Source organism: Hyposmocoma kahamanoa, unplaced genomic scaffold (genome assembly GCF_003589595.1).
Source record: "Hyposmocoma kahamanoa isolate Upper Pololo Valley unplaced genomic scaffold, ASM358959v1 93, whole genome shotgun sequence".
Taxonomy (NCBI): Eukaryota; Metazoa; Arthropoda; class Insecta; order Lepidoptera; family Cosmopterigidae; genus Hyposmocoma; species Hyposmocoma kahamanoa.
This window is the reverse complement of record NW_020654810.1, coordinates 4849317-4870278: the sequence shown is the minus strand read 5'-3', so window position 1 is coordinate 4870278 and position 20962 is coordinate 4849317. Positions and strand designations below refer to the sequence as shown.

Sequence of the window (20962 nt, the reverse complement as noted above, 5' to 3'; positions counted from 1 at the left end):
AAGAAAGATAGAATTATATTCTGTATTTTATACCAAATTACAAAACACTATCCTGTAAATTCCACTAATTACGAATTCAAAGTTATTGTTCAAAGTGATAGAAGATAATGTGATTTAACTGAAAGTAAAATATAAATATTGACTCCCGCCGCTTAAAAGACTATTTAATAAACCCAAATAAGTGACCAAAACAAAAACAAAAATTAAGAAATAAAATGGCAAATATTTCTGAGGATCCCGATAATTTAACGAAGGCATGGCTCACAAGACTTGTATCCATGCCAAAACTATTAATAAAAAAAAAGAAGAAAAAATATAAAGTCATAACACAGGAGATTCGCTCTGGACCTTTTGGAGGGAAAAGTGTCGTTTTTATTTTGACTTTCAATTATTTTGTGAAATCTAGTTTAAAGTGGAATATGATAGTGCTATTGTGCCTTAATCGAAGATTAAAACGCGAAATTATACGAATCTCGAACTAAAATACCTGTATCGGCCCGTTCTAAGGAATCCCGAGTCAATCCAAGCACGCCGCCTCAAATTGCCTATCCACTTTGTGGCGGCCATATTTACAGAAAAACTTATATTTATGTTTTCGGCTGAAGGACTTTGTTTCCATGGCCAGCAATAAATTAAGAAAAAAAAAAAAATCATAACACAGCTGTCTGACCGCGAAAGGCCAAAAAAAAACACAGCTGTCAAGCTAAGGTTAAAATAACTTATCATTTTGAGCAACAAATAAATAAAATGAGTCAGTACAATAGATAGTAGCTAACTTAGTTAATATTGTGATTGCGCTACAAGCCATGAAGAAGATAAATACAAAAGTCCCAGGAATTTTACCACCGCCGCCAAAATCTGAAATTGATGGTAAAATAACAGATTTATCATCAAAAACCGTTCCAGAATTATTAGAACTTCGAGATAGGCAACGAAAACTATTAAATAACAAACCATTTATAGCTAAATTAGCTGATAAAGGAGCTAAAATACAGGCTTTTCATGATAAAATTGTAGTTGAAATAAAGGCAAAACATGACGAGGAACAAACACGTCAACTATTCGATCGCATGAAACTCAGTGACATAGACAAGCAGTCCGTGCAAAACATCGAATGGGAAGGCAAAATGGGGGTTAAAGAGAACGTATATCTTGACTCTGATGATGACAGTGAACTTGATGATGTTTTACACATTCTCAGTCAGAACACAGCGCAAGAAAAAAAACTAAAAATTTTAGAACCAGAAAAACCATTAATATCAACTGAAGAATTGATCGCAATAGGAGAAATTCCACATGTAAAATATATAGTCGAAAAAAGCGAAATTCGAGCTAAACCTAAAACTACAGGACAATTCAAACCATTTAAAACAACAATATCTGATGTTCATAGGCCAGAAAAGGAGATACTTAGAAAAAAGCATAAAAATTGGGAAGTTACTGCTGCTACACCACCACCAATTCTTCATAGCCCAGCTAAAGTTTTAAATCTAGAAGAATCTTTGAAACTTCAAAAAGAACACAATATGCAATTAAAGGAGATAGAAGCTCAACATGCAGCGGAGAAACTACAAGCTCGTTTAGGTATTAAAATAGTCAAGGCACCAGAATGCACTAGGATATTTGGAAAGTACAGAGAAGAGGAAAGTGATGATGAGACAGTCACTTCAGACCCTGAAGGGAGTGATAAGGAGGTGCATGATGAGGAACCTGAAAGAGGAGGAGTAGTGTTCACTGTTATGAAATGAAAATACTACTGAGATTTATTGTTCGAACAGGATATAAACCAACATCTTATATAAACATTGTAGTTGCATATCATTGTATAATTTATCTAACTGGTGTAAAAGTATTACACGCCCCTTCACTATGCTATGACAAATATAATTTATGTTTGGAAATATAGTCAGAAAAAAACATATAATACATACTTTCTCTCATGGTTCACTTCATTCATGGTTTAGTGTAGTCAAGGTACACACGCCAGCACATTAAGCTACACATTGACGTATCTTGTTCCATTGCACTGGAGGCAATTTTCGAACAAAAATGTGTAGTCTGATTTGCCATTGTCCATACATTATTTGGACAGTTCTTGTCATAAATGGCACAAAGGTTGAGTTTAAGTATAAGGCAACCCAATAGAAAGGCAAAGATGAAATTAATAAAGATTTTATTGAGACTTAAGCTATCTATAAACTGATAATTATATCCTATTTTCTATTTATTTAAATACACAGGTACATACATAAAAAAGTACAATAAATAAAGAAGATATAATAATGATTTTCTTATAAAATGTAATTTTGCAATAAAAGATATTTGTAATCAGTCATTTTACTTTCTCCTTTAATTTTTTTTATGTGCAGTCCGAATTATCACGATGAGACAGCAGATAACAGCGGACAATGCGCGTGCGCAATATTTATCGCGCATTTCCCGTCACTTTCAATTCTACATTTCAAGTAATCACTCGCGCGCCGGCGCTCGCTGTGCATACACGTGTGTCGTGGTATTAAACCTATATATTTTTTGTATAAATATTTTGTGAAATGGCGCCAGTGTCTATGGCTGTTGTGGGTATAGACGATGATCAGCGTTTCGCGCTGATGAAGGTGAGTACCTAGTAGCTAGTGTTTTTATTCCTTGTACTCATTGAACCGGTGAACTACCGAGTGCAATGCACAGTATTACTAATTACAGGAACATTTGCGCCATTATTATAGTAACCTTTGTTCTTGAATGTTTTAATTAAATTTAGAATGATTAAATTAACCCATATATGCCCATTGGGTCGATTTTGTCCTGTAAAACAGGTTTTAAAAAACGCGTGAGTATGTTCACGAAAACGCTTTTTTTGCACCACCTAGAGCCATCTATCGAATAATAAATGTATTATCTTCCAAAACAAATAGGTAATTTAGTTCAATAGTCAATTTTGTAATCTGTGGGGTAAGTTCAAGACATAACTCGTTTAGTGGTGCTAAAAAAGTGTGTTCTTGCTGAGAAAAATGTAAGTATATTTTTTTTATTTAAAAATGTACGTGTTATGTTGTTTTTATTACAAAATGGGATAGTTTACCTATCTTATAATATTGAAAACTTATGAAAATAGATATTTTTTAAGACTTAGATCGTTGTCACAACTTTTATGGGTCGTTAACGACCCTGTGGGAAGATATATATTTAATTGCTGTTTTTTATTTTTAGGTCTCGAAAATTGCTTACGACGAATGAGATAATAGACGAGCTAGAAAATTTAGACTCCGATGATGAGACACGAGGTGTTGATATTTTTATTGAGCCGCCAGGTAGTGGTAGGGTATCTGACGGTGATTCTGGCGATGAAGAAGATGTATATTTTCATCACTTATCTCGTCGACAGCTACTCGCACCTGCAAGTATTATTTTGAGACGTCCTTTAGCTGAGGATACCACTTCCAGCGAGGATGAGGAACTAGAAGATATCGCACCATCGTCTCTGGTGGTAAAAGCGGGTGGAAGGGCCCGTAGAATGGCCTGTGAAACGTCCCGTGGAATGGCCCAAGGAACGGCTCGAGGAACGGTTCGAGAAACAGCCCGTACAAGAGCCCGTGGAAGGTCCCGCGGTAGCAACCGCAAACGAGGGCGTGGCAGGTGGCGAGAAACGAATACTGAACACCAAGCGGGTGGGCGCACCTGGGTGAAAAAAGATCTTCCCCCGCTCAATCGTGAGTGGAACATACCGCTACCTAGGTCTGTAACAATTTTATGCGAAAATACTGACCCAGTCACGTTTTTTGAAATGTTTTTCAATCGAGACGTTATTGTATATTTAGTCAGACAAACAGTAATATATGCTGTTCAATCAGGAAATACAAAATTTTCTTTATCTGACAGAGAAATGTACTGCTTTATTGGTATTCTTATTTTGTCCGGTTATGCTCCGTTGCCGCGACGCCGCATGTACTGGGAGAGTAATAAAGATACTCACAATATTCTTGTCGCAAACAGTATGCGTCGAAATCGATTCGAAGAAATAATGCGTTATTTCCATGTAGCCAATAACTCAGAACTATCTGAAAATGACAAGATGGCAAAAGTACGCCCGCTTATTGATATGCTAAATGCTAAATTTCTACAGTATGCTCCTATTGAAAAAGAAATAAGTATTGATGAATCCATGGTTCCGTATTACGGTAGACATGGTTGTAAACAACATATCAGAGGGAAACCAATAAGGTTTGGGTTCAAAATGTGGATTGCTGCGACGAGATTGGGTTACTGTCTGATTGCTGATCCTTACCAAGGGCGCTCAGAGCGTGTCGATACAGGACTGGGACGTTATGTTATCAAGAAACTAATAACTAAAGTACAAGAGGAGTATCCCGACACAGTTTTCTCTGTCTACTGCGACAATTTTTTTACTGGACTGCCATTGGTTAGCGAGCTCAAAGAAAAAAACGTGTTCTTAACAGGGACGGTGCGGAATAACCGAATTGAAAACTGCCCACTAAAGGACATGAAAAAATGCCAAAAAGAAGAAAGAGGGTACTACGATTACCAATTGGATGAAACAAACGGGATATGCGCTGTTAGGTGGCACGATAATAGTGTTGTAACACTATTGTCTAGTGAACATGGGGTACATCCCATACAAAAGGCGAAAAGGTACTCAGCTGCCCTAAAATCAAGAATCGATATTCCGCAACCATACCTGATTTCTCAATACAATCAATGTATGGGAGGTGTGGATCGACTGGACGCCAACGTGGGCGTCTATAGGATTGCAATGAGAGGCAAGAAGTGGTATACACCTATTATTTTTTGGCTTATTGACGTCGCGGTAAATAATGCCACACTTCTAGCTCGCCAGTACCGGAGTGACATCGACACTCTTGAGTTTCGAAGGAGCATTACCCGCGTATGGCTGCAGAACTATGGAAATGAAAAGCTTCAACCCGGACCCACACGAAAGATACAAACCACTGTACCTTATTCGGTGCGGAAACACAATTCGGAGCACATGATCGAAAAGGCTGTGAAGAGACTTCGATGTGCTTTCTGTAAAAATAAAACAGTTACAGCGTGTACTAAATGTGGCGTCAATTTGCATGCAAAATGTTTCTCTCTCTTTCACTCTTAAGTTTTGTTAGTAAATAAAAAGTTGATTTACAATAATAGCATTTTATTCGGCATTAACATATTAGATCCAGGTAACAAAGACAATGACATGAGCTATATAATACTTGACTATATATTTGACCCAGGGGTCGTTATCGACCCATTAAAAAAAAAGGATCCCCCCACCACCCACCTCATATATTCTTTTGGATTCATCATAAGAACCCTTCAGGTACTCACATATCCAAAAATGAAAGAAATCGGAGACCAAAAATAGTTCTGGGCATATATGGGTTAATATCTTTAGTTAGTTATATCTTTGTTCAACTGAACAAATCGGTTTAGTTATTTTTTTAGAACAATTCAGTATGTGTCATTGTTGCTCATTTTAGTCAAACAATAACAATCAATACCGTCCTTGTCTACGTCATAAAACATATTACTTAAATTATAATCGCTTTCTTTTCGTATATAACTTACAATAACTTCGGCATTAAAATCGAAAATTACTACGCCGTTAGCATTTTTATATTGGAGCTCTTTATACAATAAATTAAAATATACTCCCAGACACATAATTCGAGCCACTACGCATTTTTGTCGTAAAGGGCTAGAATGTGTAAAAATAGTATTATCATCTAAGAAAAAGTTTTCCCCCGTTTTGCAAATCCAAATCCCCAACAAGGACTTATGGAAAAGACGTTTAGTATACTAGTTTCAAATTTGCGTACCTAATTGTTTTTGATCAATCAAACATTGTTTAAGTTTATGGCACTTAATACTGAAAATGCGTTGTGGTTCGAATTATGTGCCTGAAAGTGTATTTTAGTACGAATAATATTTGCAATAGATTTATCGTTTGAATTTGATAATTTTTAATCCCCATTTATTCATGTATTTAAAATGATAAATACAAATACGCCACTAATAATTAATCGAATGATTAAAAATATCAGTAGTTTTAATTAGTTACCTACACTAAATTCAAAGTGTCTGGACTCCTTTAATTTGTTTGTCTCACGTAGCAAAGGCAGAACCTAACATAAATACGGAACCCAACAACTTTTTATATGAGTACCTATGGCGTCAATAGCACATCAAGCTTGACACTTTAGATTTAAATCCAACTCTATGCCGCTTACTATACGAACGGTCCAAAGTAGAAATTGTCTAGCGTGACCTGCTCTTCACTGTACCACTCTCACTAGTAGCAGTAGAGCTCCTTGAGAAAGAGTTCGTCCAGGGTATTACTGCCTTACCTAACCTTACCTATTTCCGCCGCCAAGCAGTAATGTCAGCATTACTGCATTCCGGTTTTGAAGGGTAAGGGTGTTGGTGACATTACAGGCACATGCGACTTGTATATATACTATAAATATTATGTTATCTTTGCGATTTAAAACTCAGAGTGGCACTGCAACAGTTATGGACAGGCGTGTAGCTTCCCATCAGGCGCACTAATTTTTCGTCCCGTCGCTTAACATTATTAAAAAAAAATACTATACCATTGACTTACAAATAAACTTGTGGTTCAGTACAATTCGTTAAGGAAATAATGTTTGAGTGAGTACCTATTTCTTTTTAATTACGTCTATTTGTAAAGGTGTAATTAAATTCAACGTCATTATATTAATATCAAAATTCAAACCACAATATCTAGAGATCATTTGGTAAATCTATAAATTCCTCAGTAGATAAACTTAATTTGGAAAATGTAACTAAATATGAACTTTTATTTTCCTATTTTTTAACGACTGTCGTACCATTGTCGAGTAGCTTCCGCACCGGTTTTCATGGTGACGCCATCTCGTGGTCCCGGGCACAATCTTAAAAACTTACTTTTTTGTATTCTCTCGGGTCGGATATGGATGTTTGTGGCACCTTTTTTTGTATTCATAACATAAATACGTTAGTTAGTTACTTTGAGATCAGAGCAACGATTTGATATTGTCTAAATAAGGATACTGCTCATAAAGCAATTTTATTTGTATTCCTACTTGATTTTATATTCCGAGAATGTACCGATATCAATGCTGTACAAACGCAAACGATACAGTACAATGTTAATAGGAATAAATTATAATAGGATCTTATGTAGAGCCAAACAAAATGGATACTTCTAGACGTGGGTATAGGCTTATAAGTATTCAGATACAACCACCACAACTTTACTAAATCCCATCGTTATTTCTAGCATGTAGTTACATGATGGAAGCCGATGATGTAGGTTTTTTAAAAGTCTGCTCGCGTTCTTAATAATACTGCCACTAAAGGAATAAATAAAGGACCAAGAACATCGCACATTTTTGTGGAAAGTATGTAACACGCGTTGTTGTCAATAACGTTTGAAAATAGCGAAACATTTCGTGTGTGGAGCTAATTTTACATGTATAGCGTGTTAACCCCATCTAGTGCGCCCTTAGCGTACGCGCAAGCGTTCTACGTCCTACTGGATATCGTGACGACCACCCATCCTCGAGGAACTAAATTAGTCTTTGCGAATGTACATGGCGCTTCTCGCCATCGACCCTGTTTAGCCAAAATATCACTTTTTATCATATGGTAATAACGAAACGACCGGTAACTTCCGTTTTATGCGTGATTACCGACCCGCACTCCCGCGAGCCCTAATTTGTTTAGTATCCAAAAGTCCGCGCTTAGCACTGGTTCCTAGAAGTTTTTTATCATGTGCGTGCGCTTTTTCTGCTGTAATTTTATACTAGTTCCTGTTATGAGTATTTACTTACGTCGTAATAATCTCTGTGCCCCGTTTATTATATAAAATAAATACCCATAATTCTCTACCGACTGAGTTATTTATTTAGCCAGGCTATACGTGATATTATGGTTGTGCACTTTGATTTCCTACTTCCCACACATTTTCTTGCAAAAAATTATGCTACTAAATATGTATAAATAAATACAGTCCTCAACTAAATCATTATAGTGCTTTATGAAATTAATTGTGTTTAAGTACAATATGCGTACATATATGTCAATGCACCTCAAGACCTTGACCTACCACAGACACTACTACATAGAAAACTAGTTTTAAAAACAAGTTCTTCAAACATGTTAATAATCACACAAAGTAGGTATGATTTATGGTCGCAGTATTTGTTCACTTTCCTTTTAAACTCTGCCAAGAGTTTATTAAATAATTAAAATGTTTCTTTATTTAGGTATACAAACCATTAACAATGCATATTTCGAGTAATGTGGTACAGTGGCGTCTTTTAATCAATCCCTAGGGAGTAAAAAGTATCTATATAGTTATATAGTTTTTTAATTTACTTCGATTGACCTAGACATGCTCAAACAGCTAGTACTGGCTCTAGACTGTGCCAAAATATAAAAGTTGGTTATGTGATTGTGAAACAATATAATTATAACTAAAACAACACTTCAAAATAATGACAAAAACAAAAAAGATTCACAGATTTCGCTGCGCTGCGGGAATTCAGTAAATAAAAGGGCTTGTGGACCATTTTCATTACGAAAATGTTACGTTCTTACGTTCTAAGACTGCGCTCAGTTTCAATTCTGTACCTTTTCAGCAATGATATTATACTTCTGCATTTCAGCAAAGACGGTGGCGCCATAATATTTTACCGCGTTAGTGCGTTTTGTATGGACCATTTTAGTGACGCGACGTAGCATCTAAATCGTTCAAAAGACAAGAAATCGTTTTGTGGCGTTTGTTGCATCTGTGTCTGCGTCCAGATTATGATTCAAATCGGAATTGATCCGATCGGGTAGTCTCGTAATCAGATGGGTTTCTGAGCGAGAAGATGAACCTGATTCCTACTATATCTTTCTAATTTGTGAGTTAAATCAACTATTGTTCCGATTAGAAATGTCAAAAGTTTCCGATCGGCCAGTTGTGAATCGCAATTATGCCCCTCGACTCGGAAAAGACGCAGTTTCCGATCGGGAGAGGCAATCAAAATCAAGCTGCTAGTTGGAAAAAAAAATACCGCGAAAACTTCACAATTTTGGTTTGTGATTTTGTTGTAGAGCGTAAACAATTTATATGATAAATTATTTTTTTCTCGCAATCTAAGTGAAAAGTAAAGTCACCTCAAGACTATAAGCCAATATAAACCCTCGTAGTAATCGCCTCGGCGATGTATCTGCTCGTTTTAGTCCTTTAATAAAAAATATACTATGGTATATAGTGTGATAAGTACATGCACTTTTGACGACAGCTGTCTTTATTATGCAAAGGGTATGAACTCACCATTACAATAGTACATCATTACATTACTTTTACAAAACTGCAGAACATATATTTATTTTTTGGCAATTAGCTGTGGTGGTAAAAAACAAAACAGTACATAGTACTAAAAAAAACCGACCTCAAAAGGTATTCATCCCCTAGTTTGCCACCCTTACAGGTGGAATATTTTCTTCAAATTTAAATGGGACCACATCTAAGGTACCCTTTCCAACAAAAAAAGAATCATCAAAATCGGTACACAAATGTTATCGCATAACATACATACAAAAAAAACACAGTCGAATTGAGAACCTCCTCCTTTTTTGAAGTCGGTTAAAAAATAGAGATGTAACGCTCGATATCCGTCTTCAAAATGGTTCGAAACAATTACCGTCAAATAAGTAATAGGTACTCGACGAAATTAAAGGACGTATGATACGAATGTCATCAGTCCATATGCATCCCGCTTCAGAGCACTTTTCTAAGAAAAGGCATTGTACTTTGCCCTGGGTTTAGCAATATTTGAAAGTTTGTTTGTACTTAACCACACTTCAACACAAAATAGACCAATTCCAAAACAAACAGTTTTGTGTAAGGACGTTAAGCAAATATACTTCTCCTTTTGAAGACGTAAGCAAATATTAGTGCATATGCGTGAAGCTTAAAGTGGGACTATTTTAACATAGTATATTAAGACATATGGGGTAAGAAAAACATTCACAATTTCAACTAGTCTCGATCGTTCGAGAATTGTTTAAATATCACACCAAAACACGGATTTTTGGTACAGTTATGTATATTCTAACTTAAAACTTCTATGTAATTTACTTACATGGAAATACGAAGTACGAATTTATTCTTAAATTACATTTTTTTTTCATTAGAATTTCAATGGGAACTACAACTCAAGCCCTCCTATTCTAACTATTATTATTATCATAATTTATAAAACCTAAATATATATCTTTACTGAACAGAATTTTGGAAGTGCATCTGCAAAAGAACCGTATTTTCGGCTTTAGACGCACTTGTAGAGGTGCCCCAGATGATATTTTAAAACGGTTCTAATATTTCAGATTAAGTTTTGTGAGCATCAACTCATTTATACGACCCACTGGCGAGGGTTTAGGCCATAGTCCGCCACTCTAGCCCATTGCGGGTTTGGAACTTCACATCGCACATAACAACTAACATAGTATTATCGCAAAATTGCTTTATAGTTATATTAATATTACCTATTTAATTTCAAAGCGACAGTGTTGTCCTGCCTCTTTGAAATTGAATCGTATACGAATGACATATTACTTATATGTCATTCGTATACGATTCAATATAGCGAAATTTTGGAGATAAATTATTAATATAACACAATTTTGAGATAAAATATAATATAACGCAATTTTTAAGATAATACTATGTTAGTTGTCAAGTGCGACATGTTTTCCGAGGTTTACAAACCTTCGACGTACTAGTTGTTTTCCTTACGATGTTTTTTGCCAGCGAAAAGCTCATGGTAAAATTTCAAATTAATTTTCAGACTCCGAAATTCGAACCCACGGTCTCTGTTTGATAGGCGATAGGTCAAACCATTAGACTAACACGGTTGTGTGTGAGCACCATAACTCACTTAAATTTTATAGCAATAGGATGAATAATAATGAGTCAACGTGACTTCAGGCAACAGTCTCTGGTTCGGTTCCAGTCGAGTTGAAAGAACTTTTCTTCATGTTAATAATAACGAACTAGTGGGGTGTTATCACAAAAAATAGATGAATGTCATTATATGATTATCACTAATATCCTGTTATTAGTTAGTTCTTACCACGGTATGACTTTTTTTATTTTCCCGTCAACCCGTGACCATGGTGCGTGCAACCGTTCCGAAATATCGGGAAAAATAAAAAGAAGTCATACCGTGGTAAGAAACCTGATATTAGTTATAATCATTTAGTGAATAACCACGAAAGGTTTAGAATGTCATTATATTAAAAACAGCATCATATTCAATGAAAATAAAAATATACTATGTTAGTATTTAACACTTAACTACTCGCATGAGGTCTACTTACCTTTACGCGCTATAAAATAATGCTTCGGTCTATCGGAATGCGTACGCTCTCACCAACAATTTATATTTTAGTGACAAATAGGATGTAAAGAGTATAGCACAAGTTACTGCACTCTTCCCCGTGCGAGTAGTTATGTAGGTAACATTTTTAGATCGAAGTAAATCTATAATGGTTATTGGTTGTGTTTTTGAGTAGTACCTCGTATTATTTGTTACGGAGTTTGTAAAATAAAACTTTTGAATAAATTTTTGCATTAAAATTACTGGTATTTGACTAATATTTACAAATACATATATAAAAAAAAAAAAATTATCTACGATGCACCGCACAGTCAACATTGACTCGACAGCGAGGATCCCATGCGAGTAGTTGTGTGATTTTCTTCGTGCGAGTAGCTAAGGGTTACATCATAACATTATTTAAATCAAATTAAAAAAAATATTTTTTCGATTGCTCTGAAATCTGAACTGGAAAAAATATGATAGGGGTGTGACTACCGAAAATTAAAAGGTTCTCATTACGACAAAAACTACCAATTCATGTTGAAACGAAAATAAACTCTTTGGATAATAAAATAGTTAATCAGAAAGTTACAAAGAAACAGCTGAACTTATTGGTGACGTCATTCCGTAATGGCTCCTGCAAGCGTACACACTCAACATAGCCCCGCACTAGGGAAACCCTGTGTCACGGATGCCATGGACACACACATATACAACCACAAATTTCACCCAACCTCACGAGAGAAATATCGACCATACAAATATTTCTCCCAGCCCGGGAACCGAACCTGGGACCTCTGCGTGGCAGTCCGGCATGGTAACCATTCGGCCACAGAGGCAGTCAAAAGCTACATACTAATTTGCTAAAAAGAGATGGAGCATTCACCCCTCATTTAAATGGTCCATATCTCTGGTGTTGGTGGAGAGATCGGAAAAGTAATTCACTTTCAGTCTGCACATGTAAATTGATTGACAATAAAATAAAATTAGTCAAATAACCTATTGAAATTGTACCTTGCGAACTGCGTAGGCGCATTGTAGAGACTGCTTACAGGACGTGCGTAGAATAGCCATCCTTCAACAAAATGACCATATGAACACTTTTATTATGTCATTTATTCTGTATATACAATTACTAAGTAGATTTACGTATATCAACATATTGTGCAACCAAACATGCCTACCTAAATGTATTTATAGTACCGACACGCTATGATGACCGTTCTGACGTTTGTCCGCTCATCAAGTTTCGTATTAATTCTTAACTACGTTGATGGACCTAACTGATGTACATTGTTGTCAACAGTGACGTGCAGTAAAATTTATGGATGTATAATTTTACGACACAACTCGTTAAATTTGTTAATCGAAATTCGAAATTTTGTAAATGTAACCGAATACGATCGTCACTTATAGTATCGCTGTCCAGCACCTTCTACCTCCGGCAAACTCGGGTCAAAGGTCAACGTAAAACAAAGCAGTTTCGAAATGGCGATATATTAAGTAAACATTTTTATTTTCGTTTCATAAAACTTTTTAATCAGCTACCCCTTGCAAAACTAGTTATAAATCTAAAAACTTATAGATGCGACTCGCATTTGATTAATGTTTTTTTGATAACGAATAGAGATTTGACCTCACTATCATAATCTGTCAAAACGGCCATCGTAGCGTGCCGGTACTGCCTTGCTTACGATCTTGATCTTAACTTGGCGAAAATTAATAGTAATAATTAACAAGTACTTATATGACAGACTGCGCTTAATTTATACGAGGAACTAATGTTTCTCACAACCTACAAAAAAAACTAGTTATGTATTAAGTCGTTTTTTCGCGTTTTTAGATTTTTGCAATTGTTACACGGCTGGCTGCTGTGACCATGAGACCTATAAATAGCCCGAAACGTGTTTGAAATATTTGAAAAAAAATACCGTATAACGTTATGTATAAATACTATAAATATAATGTAATTTTAGATCCGTAAACGTACACATACCGCATTTCAGTAGCAGTAGAGCCCCTAGTGAAAGAGTTCGTCCAGGGAAGTACTGCCACCTTACCTATTTCTGCCGCCAAGCAGTAATATGCTGGTGAAACTATAAGCACATGGGACTTGTCAACTTATGAATGACGGGCGCAGTGGCAGTGGCTCTGGGTGGCACTGCAACTGCTTCAACAACGTCCCGTCACTTGTTATCATAAAAAAAATCATTTCCAATAGGCAAAACGTCACAGTGTTTAATCAAATAGAAATGGTTATTAATACAAAGGTAGAACACAAAGAGAAGATCCTTCGATTTGACAGGACTGTAGTTGCTCTGGATTGGCATTAGAAAGAAAGAAAGAAAGAAAATTTTATTCGGTATCATTAATTTTAAATTGTGCTTACAAAATAAACAAAAATAAATTAAAATAAATAGGAAATGAAACTATTTTTCCGGATTTAAATCGCGTATATTTGTTTTTTCAAACAAACCGACGTTTCGGGCCCTTTACAGGTTGACTGAGTCAATCGTGACCATGGGACCTGTAAAGGACCCGAAACGTCGGTTTGTTTGAAAAAACAAATATCTCTTAAGAACAATAAGAACTCGATAAATTAAACTAAAATTAAGCTACTGAATGGGCACCACTCAGCATATGCCGTGGCGGAGAACGGCCACGGCGCTGGTATTGTGTGGAGCTCATGGAGTGCGTGTCAGGCGCACCAAACAAACACCACACGACACACTGACATTTTTATGTACGCAAACAAATACACAATACAATTAACAAACAGTGTGTTATTTAAATTCTTCGAATCAAAATAATTTAATAAACAAAACTAATTATCGTTGTCACATTAATGTCAACAATAAATAAGAATAAAATATACTAACGGATTTATAGTATATAAATAAGTATCTAATATAGGTACGACAAATCGCGTAGTTAAACGTGTCATTATGTTTTTTTTTCATCGAAAGAAAACGTTAGGTGTACCACAGTCCATCGTCAAGTTCGGAATTCAAAAACTTTTTCCACGCTAGCGTGGAAAAAACGCTTTTACGCTCAGTTTCTAATGAGAAAGAAAGCCATTCCGAGCTCGTGAGTTGAAAAAATGTTTCATTTCGTATGTGTAACAATTAGACATTATTTCATCATCATCACCATTATCCACAGCCTGATTTCACCCACTGCAAACAAATTATGGCATTATTTCAAATCAATATAATTAATAACACTATTTTTTTTTCTAATAATAATACTTTTTATTTCTCCACAAAATACAACTACAAATAAGAAGTACATAAACAATCTTAGTGATTTTAGAACAGTATTTTGTAGGAGCTGGTGCTTGCTATAGGTTTAACACCTGTGCTACAAGTCACCAGGCCCCAACCCTTGCAAATGAAACATATGTTACTAAGTATACATATACCAACCACAAATTATATGTATGAGACATTGACTTACAAATAAAGGGACGACGGGTCTAATACAAAAACCACGAAAAAAATGTCCCAAGTCAACCTATTCGAAATTTAAAATGTAATGTCATCGCAGTATCGCGCTGAAAGCGGAGTGTCGCGCTCTGTATACGATTTTAGCGCCTTACAAGTGCGGACACTTTTTAGCGCGGACCCGACGTCCATATAATTGTAAGTCAATGGTATGAGAGAAAAAAAAAAATGACAGTTAAGAACTTTATTTTGATTAAATAGATCGCAAAATAGTAAGTAGGTCAGTAAACATTTCTCTCTCTTCTTCGGCCTACACTTAATATTATTTAATTCCAGTCCTTACTGAAAGTTACTCGCCAGTGCAAATTGCCTACGAAATTTCGAATCTACTTTAAAACCGCAAAAGTATAGTTTTTTTGTCGTCAGACTAGGTTTCCCGTAGATCTGATTTGGGTGGTATGTAGGTTTACTCCTGGAGAAGCATTTTTTCTTCAGCACGCATGGTACGGGCAATTCCTGTCCTGTGGCTGTATGGCACATTATTTATTACGAATTATTGTTATAGCCCTCTCACTTACTCAGTTCCAAATTCCAAACTAACTAAATAAAAAGTCACACCCAATAAGCCGGATAAAAAACAGAAAGGAACAGGAAAATGTTACAATATAAGTATTACTCATACCACGGCGTAAATCGTATAACTTCTTACTCTGTGCTAACACTAACATTATAAATATATACATGTAATAATAAAATAGTTGCTTTCGTATCTCAGTTTGTTTAATATCAGATGACAGTTTTGTGAGCCAAAAAATCAGTAAATAAATCATGGCAGCTGATATTATGCGACGAGTATAGTCATGTTTAAAACAAAGAACACACGTCCATCAAATTATCTTCCGCACAATAAAACAAAAATTCACAAAACTAGTTTTACCTTTTTCCTGAAAAATTGAAAAAACCTTCATTTATCATTTGGAACCACAGTTCGCAACAAAGTAATATATTTTTTATTATTATTATTATTATTATTATAATGCATCATATAGGCATAGAATAATTGTTACTATATAGATTTTGGTGTGACCCAGAGCAATATCTACATTTTAATATATTTACATTCAACCACGCAAGTTTCACAGAATTACTTAGACGAGATCTTGTAAAATTTATTCACTCTTGTCGCCGTATTTTTTATACCTGTTCATAAATAACACTTATTAGCAAATCAAGCAAAAAAAATTATCAATTTAGGTAATGTTAAATGACGCACGCACTCAACATAGCCCCGCACTAGGAAAACCTAGTGTCGCGGGTGTTATGGACACACATATAGACAACTACAAATTACACCCAAACTCACGAGAGAAGTAAACGTAGGCCATACAAATATTTCTCCTGACCCGGGAATCGAACCTGGGACCTCTGCGTGGCAGCCCGGCATGGCAACGGTTCGGCCAACGGAGGCAGTTGAAATCCAACGTTCATAGACCAAATGGTCATGACACTTTATTTGAGAATAGTAACATTTTAGGAAGCGTTTTTACGTTTTGATACCTTCCTCAGTCAGTATTTATATTTAGTGGTTTTACTTTTTATTACTGCCATTGTGCGCACGAGGTTTTTCCCAAATTGGAACTCATATCAACCTATTATAAATTCGTTAAAGAACTAAAAAACCCAAAGGTTTAGTAAGTAGTACCTACATCCATTTCACAAACTTGTTATCGAGGTGATCACCATTTTTTCATTTGTAAATTATTATTGTGCGATGTTTTGTTACTCCACCTACGCAAGCATGATTCACTCACTAATTAACACAAGATTCTTTTATCAAATATCCATATGTATGTAAATATAATACATGCCTAACAATAGTATCAATTAAAATCTGGTCTAAAACTAGAAAATTCCTATTATGTGAGCACCAGAGCGAGGAATTTCACTCCGGAGTCATGATCTAGGCCAAAAATAACTTCAAAATGTTGATTTCCCTAAAGGGCCTCCGAAAATAGAACTGGAGAGCTCCTTATCTAATGCTCACAGTGATAACTGTTAGAACCTATGCATATGGCGTATTTTATACGCGCCGTAGAGGTTCAAAAAGCAGATTGTTGCGTTTGTATCCATTCAAACGCAATACAGACGTGAGCGAGAAGCGCGTTCGAATCTCGTCTGTATCGCGTTTTACGCGCGTTTGAATCGATTTAACTGCCTCCATGCCCGAACGGTTACCATGCCGGACTGCCACGCAGTTTCGATTCCCGGGCCGAGGGAATATTTGTATTTCCTACTTTTATTTCTCTCGTGAGTTTGGGTGTAATTTAAGATTGTTGTTTGAAGTTGAGTGTGTGCGAGTGTGTGTGCGATTGAAACGCGTTCAAACATCGCCTTGCATGCAAGAAGCTTATATACTCCACTGGAGTTTACACTTAGAATCTCATGTAGTTGCCTCATTTCAATAAAACTATCTCTTATCAAAATGTGCGATACATACGCGCGACTATAGCGCATCTGTGGCACGTATACGCGCAGATGACGCGCGTTTACGGCGACACTTTTGTAATGTGTGCAAAGGTTTACTCGCTGCGACTGCATCGCGTTTGAATTGCGTTTACGTGCGTCATTTGCGCGTTGTTGGAGCGTATAAAATACGTCGAGTGCCACGTGTCGAGTGCCGAGTGTCTCAGGCCACGACCTTCGTGGCCTGAAAGCCTATGCACTCGACGCGACCCTATTGCCTAGTAATTATGACAAATTGAAATTTTACACAAACCGCAGTTTCATTTTACGACAACCCTCCTTTGTCTGTTCTCCTTGCTTCCTTGTAGGCGAGAAAAATGAAAAAAAAAAGAGTTAACGTCGTGCAAATTGCATGTCTATGGACTAAGAGTGCACTTTCTAAACTTTCTTCTACAAGTTGCATGTGTGGTAATAGTAAACGATAATAAACATCAAGATATAATCAACTGCTTACACCATATTTTATGTAAGAACTCATCACCTTGCACAGTCGTCAATAAAATTCAATGTCTACTTTTATTATTAGTGCTTAATGAAGAGAAAGAGAATTACTCACATCGTTAAAATATATTTTAGGTGGTTGTGTCTCACAGACACAATATTACATACACACTTACCTGCATGCCTTATCTCTAACATTACTTGTCCTACATTGTTGTTTATGTATATTTCTTTTCATATTGAATTAAGTAAAAAAACAATTTTGCAACAAGACTATAACTTAAAATATATCTCTACAAACTGCTTTTCCTGTACCTTATTAGATAAATAACTTTAAAACTGTCCAGACGATAAAGAAACGAACCATTGATATATAACGAAAAACAGTACTTGTAGTATGCAGTAATGTAGTTTTTGAGGTTAATACCAGGCTATTTCTTCTTTATACTTTAAACTACTTAGGTGTGATAAAACATTTTTGCAACAAGACTGTATGTCTGAAAATATCTCCACAGACTACTTCTGCTGTTGCTCATTAACTTTTATTTATATCGCATACTTCCTCGCCTGATCCCTTTCTTTATACACTTAATTAATGTTGTTTCAATTTTTCCGTTTTCAAAACAAGTAAGTGGCTGAAACGATAACCGCGACAAGCCAAGAAAAAAACTTTACAACTGATCGAACGATGAAGAAACAAAATGGCCATTTATTTGTAACGAAAACAGGTCACTAACAGTAAATTATGCCAAATTTATTAATCCAATTACATTTTATAGACGCACGTAACGGTTAATAAACACGTACTATAATGACAATTATAAAGTTTACAAAAAAGCATGGAAGTTTTAACGTTTTTTTTAACTGCATCTTTTTTTATCTACACACGACAACATATAATCGTAAAGATATTTAGGAATTAAAAATGGTTCGTTAAAATTGTTTTCCATCATTAAACGCGCAATTAAGTAATGATTAACAATTATAATACTATATAACGCACACACTCAACATAGCCCCGTACTAGGAAACCCTGTGTCGCGGGTGCCATGGACACACACATAGACAACCACAAATAACACCCAAACTCACGAGAGAAATAAATGTAGGCCATACAAATATTTCTCCCAGCCCAGGAATCGAACCTGGGACATCTGCGTGGCAGTCCGGCATGGTGACCGTTTGGCCACTGAGGCAGTTAAATTATATATATTTTGGTATATATAAATTATTGTTTGTAAATTTTAGAAATCATATCTTTTTGTTATATTACTTAAAGTATGCTAAAGTTAAGAGAATATTAAATAGTAATAGATAAAAAAAATCCATTACGAGTCGTAGAGTCACACAGTGTCCCTAATATTTTCTATTTTGATTATTAGATTTTGATTTAATTTTTTTATTGAATTGATATTCAATTATTTTTGTGAAATTACTTCACTAGTTTGTTATAATTATTAATTACTAAAAAGTCGTTGAAAGACCAAGTACAAAGACACGACGCAAGCACATAGAAAAATTCGTGAGGTCCGCTGGTTCGTTCCGTGGCTTAGTTGGTATAGCGTCTGGCACGGTATGCAAGAAGACGTCGGTTCGAATCCGACCGGATCGAAGGAATTTTTTCTGAGTGTTTTTTCTGAGTGTTCGATCTTTGTATTAATAATTATAACATATTAGTTTTTGGTAATGTTTTTTAATGTTGATATTTTTTTATAAATAAAAAAAAAGGATGGTACCAAAATTGTTACGAACACTACCTACTACCAAAATTAAAATCAGTATTACTTCATTTCACTTAAAAAAAAAGAAAATACAAATTAACTAAAATAATTTAAAAAAAAATTCTGTTGAATGTTGAATTATAAAAAAACGGGATCAGACAAAGAAATACGAGATATTATTTATGGAAGACACGCGTTTTTGACTCAGTATTTGACTGTTGATTTCCAATAACAGAGTTCACCCAGAAGAGAATGCACAATATAGTTTTAAAAATTACCTACAGATAATAAATACCATTAGGCAATGATATTATACTTTTATGCTCACTGCCATTAGGCATGACATTATGTCATAGTATGTACGTCAAAGAATAAAGTGAATTGCAATTTATTCTACATCAGTTTCCATTTTACTTGGTGTTGCGTAAAACAAGTACGTAAACCATCTATTTATAGATTTAACACCGTTTAAGCAACATAATCAGTGAACTTACATCACAGTTAAGAGAGGTAATTATTGCATCAAAAACGGCACCTGCATGTAAAGTGCATCGTTTCAATTATTTATTTACTTTGTAACCAAGTTGCAACACTGTCCAAGGGCACCAAGACCCTGTCACTTGACGACAATTAGTTTGCGTAAGCGCAGTGGCTCTTGGATACTCTTGATCGTAACGATTATTGCGTATTACTTGTGGTTACATTGAAAAGTCCGTGGTTTAAAGACACAAATCGAGTAGGTACATATTTATGTAATTCAAGTTGTTAAAATGTGTCGTAACCAAATGTTATATTTCAAATTATATTGTACGGACAACGGCACATCAGACTACACATTTTTGTTCGAAAATCGCCTCGAGTGCAACGGAACAAGATACGTCAATGTGTAGCTTGATGTGCTGGCGCGTGTACATACACCTTTTTTTAAATAAAATAATAACAGCGCGTGATTGACTTCCTTCTGACCTGATGACAAGTGAAGATGTGGTTGTCGATATAGCATGCACACCTTAATTATTCCTATTCACTATCGCCTTGAAAAGAAATAATTTAAATGCGTACTCTGTATATTGTGAATTTTAAATTTCTTTATTTAATTGAATCACGTAACGGTTATTTATTCTTTTTTTATTAAATTGTAATTAATGTTATATCGAGAAAGTTGATACAGTCAATAGTAGGTACTCTGGGGCTTTGTAAGTTTTCAAATAAGTAAACTTAACTATCGTGTTACCGTTTAAACCTTATAAACATATAATTAAGATCTAAATAAAAATCTTAACGCAAACGCGGCAGTTAAGTTTGAATGATTACGAATTTACACTCTGGCCTCTAGGCTTTACATTTTCTTCTTAGGACTTGCTACTCGTAAGTTGCAATAAAGTTTAATTTAAATCTTAAATACATTGACTTATTTATATGGACGTCGGGTCCGCGCTAA

General features: G+C 35.3%; 2 protein-coding genes across 2 annotated transcripts in view; both read left to right on the top strand.

Annotated features, from left to right (window-relative positions):
• The first annotated feature begins 681 nt into the window (after positions 1-681).
• LOC113237102 lies at positions 682-1936 on the top strand. The gene has a single exon (XM_026473369.1). The coding sequence runs from the start codon at positions 807-809 to the stop codon at positions 1746-1748; it is 942 nt and encodes a 313-aa protein (XP_026329154.1). The 5' UTR covers positions 682-806; the 3' UTR covers positions 1749-1936.
• A 518-nt stretch (positions 1937-2454) lies between these two features.
• LOC113237101 (SEC14-like protein 2) overlaps positions 2455-20962 on the top strand; it is a 66016-nt gene continuing 47508 nt past the window's right edge. Inside the window, exon 1 of the mRNA XM_026473368.1 lies at positions 2455-2615. Coding sequence (XP_026329153.1) covers positions 2553-2615 — 63 coding nt within the window. The 5' untranslated portion in view covers positions 2455-2552. The remainder of the gene's footprint in view (positions 2616-20962) is intronic.

Coding starts and splice junctions, on each gene's coding strand:
- LOC113237102 (XM_026473369.1), top strand. CDS start 807: ATGAAGAAGATAAATACAAAAGTCCCAGGAATTTTACCACCGCCGCCA.